Source organism: Triticum urartu, chromosome 7A (assembly GCF_056163025.1).
Source record: "Triticum urartu cultivar PI428250 chromosome 7A, HENAU_Tu73, whole genome shotgun sequence".
NCBI lineage: Eukaryota > Viridiplantae > Streptophyta > Magnoliopsida > Poales > Poaceae > Triticum > Triticum urartu.
This window is the reverse complement of record NC_141879.1, coordinates 183,738,439-183,742,176: the sequence shown is the minus strand read 5'-3', so window position 1 is coordinate 183,742,176 and position 3,738 is coordinate 183,738,439. Positions and strand designations below refer to the sequence as shown.

General features: G+C 44.2%; 1 protein-coding gene across 1 annotated transcript; it reads right to left on the bottom strand.

Annotated features, from left to right (window-relative positions):
• Positions 1–838: 838 nt before the first annotated feature.
• On the bottom strand, positions 839–1,733 carry LOC147958895 (uncharacterized). Its single transcript, XM_087536241.1, has 2 exons — positions 1,568–1,733; positions 839–1,491 (listed from the first exon to the last, which is right to left on the bottom strand). Exons 1-2 carry the CDS (start codon positions 1,731–1,733, stop codon positions 839–841), a joined length of 819 nt encoding a protein of 272 aa, XP_087392367.1.
• Between the last annotated feature and the right edge of the window lie 2,005 nt (positions 1,734–3,738).

The window sequence follows — 3,738 nt, the reverse complement described above, 5'->3', positions numbered from 1 at the left end:
CGGGTTAACCTGCCTTCATCAAGTAAGCCACTCCTATCCAGGTAATCCTGGCATGACCCATCGAACATTTGACAAGTCAATCTTTTACAGACCCTGAACTTGTCATAGTTAAAATGGTGATTGGTTAATTGGAGGCCCATCTTAAAAGGCTTTGTTAAATGGTTTAACTCATAGGCCTGGCAGCCCATGAAAAGCCTCGATTTGGAGCCTGGCAGCTCGTAAAAAGCCTCTTATATTTTCCTATTTGAATTTTGTTTGTTGACAATCATAAGTATTTTTTGATAAACAGGCATCCTTGATCCGGCTTGCTTTCCAACCACCAGCTGTTGGCTCATGATCAGTTATCAACCGGTGGTCACTGACCCGGTATGGTTTGACTAAATCACCAGTGTTATGAAGAAAATCCGGTAGGTATACCGGTCCGGTTTAATAGATAGGCCGGCATTATGAAGATGAGATTATCAAACGTATCGGGTTGGTGTTAAACACCTTTGCTGTGTACACGTTTGCTCACTCAATGAGGTATGTTCTGTACATTATTTTTTGTACAAACACTTGATTATTCAGCTCAAGTACTATATACTTCTTGGATATTATGACATGTTTAGCGGTAAACCGCTAGACACTTTTTAGTTTTTTGTACCCAGGAAGGCAAGTCATCATAGACTATGCATAAAATATATCCTGAAGGGCGGCACAGATTGTCACAAAGGGCTATGAAGCATGCTCGATGGCATGGCAGATAAACAAAGTTTCAGCTATCCTATTATATGAAGCTTTAAAGCGGCTCAACAGTGCCATTGTTATTTCACAGTAGCCATATAAACCGGCGACCGGATCAGGACTCTTCATCATGACGGTTTGACGGTTGCGGATCAGTTGGTGTACGCACTTCTTCATCCCTCCCCAGCCGCTGGAAATCGGCCGTTGACCAATCGATTCCGGTTAAAGCTCGGAATACTGCTTCTTCATGGATAAGATCAGAAGGGTTAATATCAGGGGCATAAGTGTGCTTACGAATCGGAGGCACAAGTTCTTCGACTTCATGGATCTCGGCCGGCTGTCTTTTCCCTTCTGCATCATAAAACGGTTGAAAATGGGACAAATCGGTGTCTTCAGCTAATTTGCTGGCTGCTGGCCGCATCTGTTTGGTCAACCGCCGAAGATCGTCATTGTCAAAGTTTGAACCGTCTTCTTTAACGCCTAGATACCCTTTAATGATATCCTCCGCTTCAAGATCTGGAATCCAGGCCTTGGCTCGAATAAGGGCAGTTAATGCTCCGGCTCTTGCAGCGGCTCTTTTCAACTCGGCGATACGCACCGGTAACATGCCCAGCTTCTCAAGGGTTTCCTTAATCAACGTTGGCGCCGGTTTGTTATAAGCTGTTGTACTAATGGCTCGCTGAGATCCAGAGTATAGCTGCTCAACCAATCTGTATGTCGCTTTGAGCTTCATCCGCATATCTGCACCAAGATGAGTGATCCGAGTTCCTGCCAAAGATTTTTCAACATCGTGGTCAGTTTTAAGATTCATTGATTGATGCAACATACATAAGCAGATACTTACCAAAGATAGCAGAGGTCATAGCGTTGATTTGGCGCTTCAAACCGGCTAGTTCTTCAGCCACCGGTTTCAGGGCTTCCTCGGCATCTACGACTCTTTTGGTCAAACCGGCTTTTTTGGTTTCCCATGCAACACGATCTTGATTGAAGGATTCTTTCAATTTTTCCATTCCGGCCAGGGCCTGGGTCAGCTCCTCTTTGGCTTTTGCAGCTTCGGCTTGTTGTGACTTCATATTTTCTTGCAAGTCAGAATTTTTGGCATCTTTGCTTCTCAGTTCAGCCTGCAAACATTGAAGGTATCTTCAACAAAACAACTTATATATGCACTAAGTATAAAGCATATAACAAGTTATCCACTTCATACTTGGGGGCTAATGCTTATTTGCTCTCAAATACTACCTTCTATGCAAGTCTCCAGAACAATGCAAGCATTATCCTTGACACTTGGGGGCTAATGTACGTTTGTTCTAAACTGGCGGTATGGATTAAAAACCGGATTAACTTGCCAAGTTAAACTGGCCTTTGGAGGCTATGCTACAGAATGTTATCTCATTTTTCAACCATGAGTTTTATCTATGATTGAAGGCACGCCTTGGCAAAGATTAATGATGGGATGCTTAAAATGTTACAAAGACCCGGTTTATGATTGACGATCATAAAACGGATCTTGGGGGCTACATGGAATAGTATTTCAGCTATAAATCAATGTGTAAGGGAGAAGAATTTACCTCATATCGTTCTTTCATCAAATTCACCAAACCGGCTTCATAATCCCGGTTTGAGTGCAGACGGTTCAAGAAGCCGGAATGAAGCTCATCAGCGTTAAGATGAGCATAGTTTGATAAGTCGCTCCTCCATTTACCTTTATCCCTGGCAATTTGCTCTTCTTTGGCACTATGCTGAGACAAAATGATGGGATGACCAGGAGAACTGTGGCCGGCTCCGGTAATAATAACATCATTGCCTTGGCCTTCAGGATTTTGGGCGGATGATGATGGAATTTCAGTGTCTTTCATTGGATTAGCCCGGTTTGGTTCTGCCAGTTTAGCATCAGGGGCGGCAGGCTCAACATCTGTGGGTTCGTCAGTATGCTGGCGTCAAGGGGCGGATCATCAAAAGTTGTTTCAGGATGGAGGCCTTCCGGTTCACCTGTTTGCTCCGGTTCAACTCTTGGTTCTTCTTCTTCAGCAACAGGGTCTTCTGGCGGATTGGTGACCCGAGCTTTCTTGCTAGGTCTAGGTTTGGCCCTACAAACAGAATAAAAAGGGTTAACATCCAGTTCAAAAGATATAGGGAGCATTGAAAGGAAAGGTTTTTCGTAACTCACCCAGCCATAGTTTTTAAAGGGGGGAGTTGAGTTGATGTCGATTCACCAGAAGAAGAAGGAGGTGTCACGTGATAATTTGAATCGGACGGATTAAGAGGTTGTCCGAAATAATCTGCCTTGGGGTAAGAATGGTCAGAAGTAGGAGAGACCTCAGACCGACGCTTCCGAACCGGAGTATCAGGTAAACCGGTAGAGGTGACCTGTTGGCCACTGTGCCGAGTTGTCCGGCGAGCCTCATGCTGTTGAGTCTTCAAAATAAATGTTGGATCCAAGTGAGCAAGAGGATGAGAAAAGCTTACATTCCGGATTGTTTGGCGAGGTTTTTGTGTTGGCATAGAGTCTGAACCGGAGGAAAGGGTAATTACCTCTACGTCCTCAGCCTGACTAGCTTCGGCCTCCTCCTGAGGAAGATCATTGTTAACAAGATACATAAAAAGAGAGCCAAGTGAGTCAAGTTCTACCTCAGCTTCTGGGTCATCAGTATCATCATCAAGCTCCATATTAATCCGGTCAGCCATTTTCTGCTTTGACGTCCGTTTTACGGCTTTGGTCTTCGGGCGGGTTGGCTTGGCCACTTTGTCTCCAGTTGGCTTTGCCGCTTTCTCTATGGATTTCCGTTTCCATAAGGGGTCATCACCCTATACATATAAAGAAGAAGGGTTACAGCTTGTATAAGTCAAAGATATTAGAGATGAAGAGGAAGTATAATGCTTACAGCAGGAGGTTTGTTCTTGGTGTAGAAGGGAGTCAGGCCGGTTTGACTACAGACCAGTTCCGATTCATTCAGAATCTTCTTTACACCTTCAGTAACTTCTTCCTCAGATAATTGGATGTTGTAGTTGTGTTGA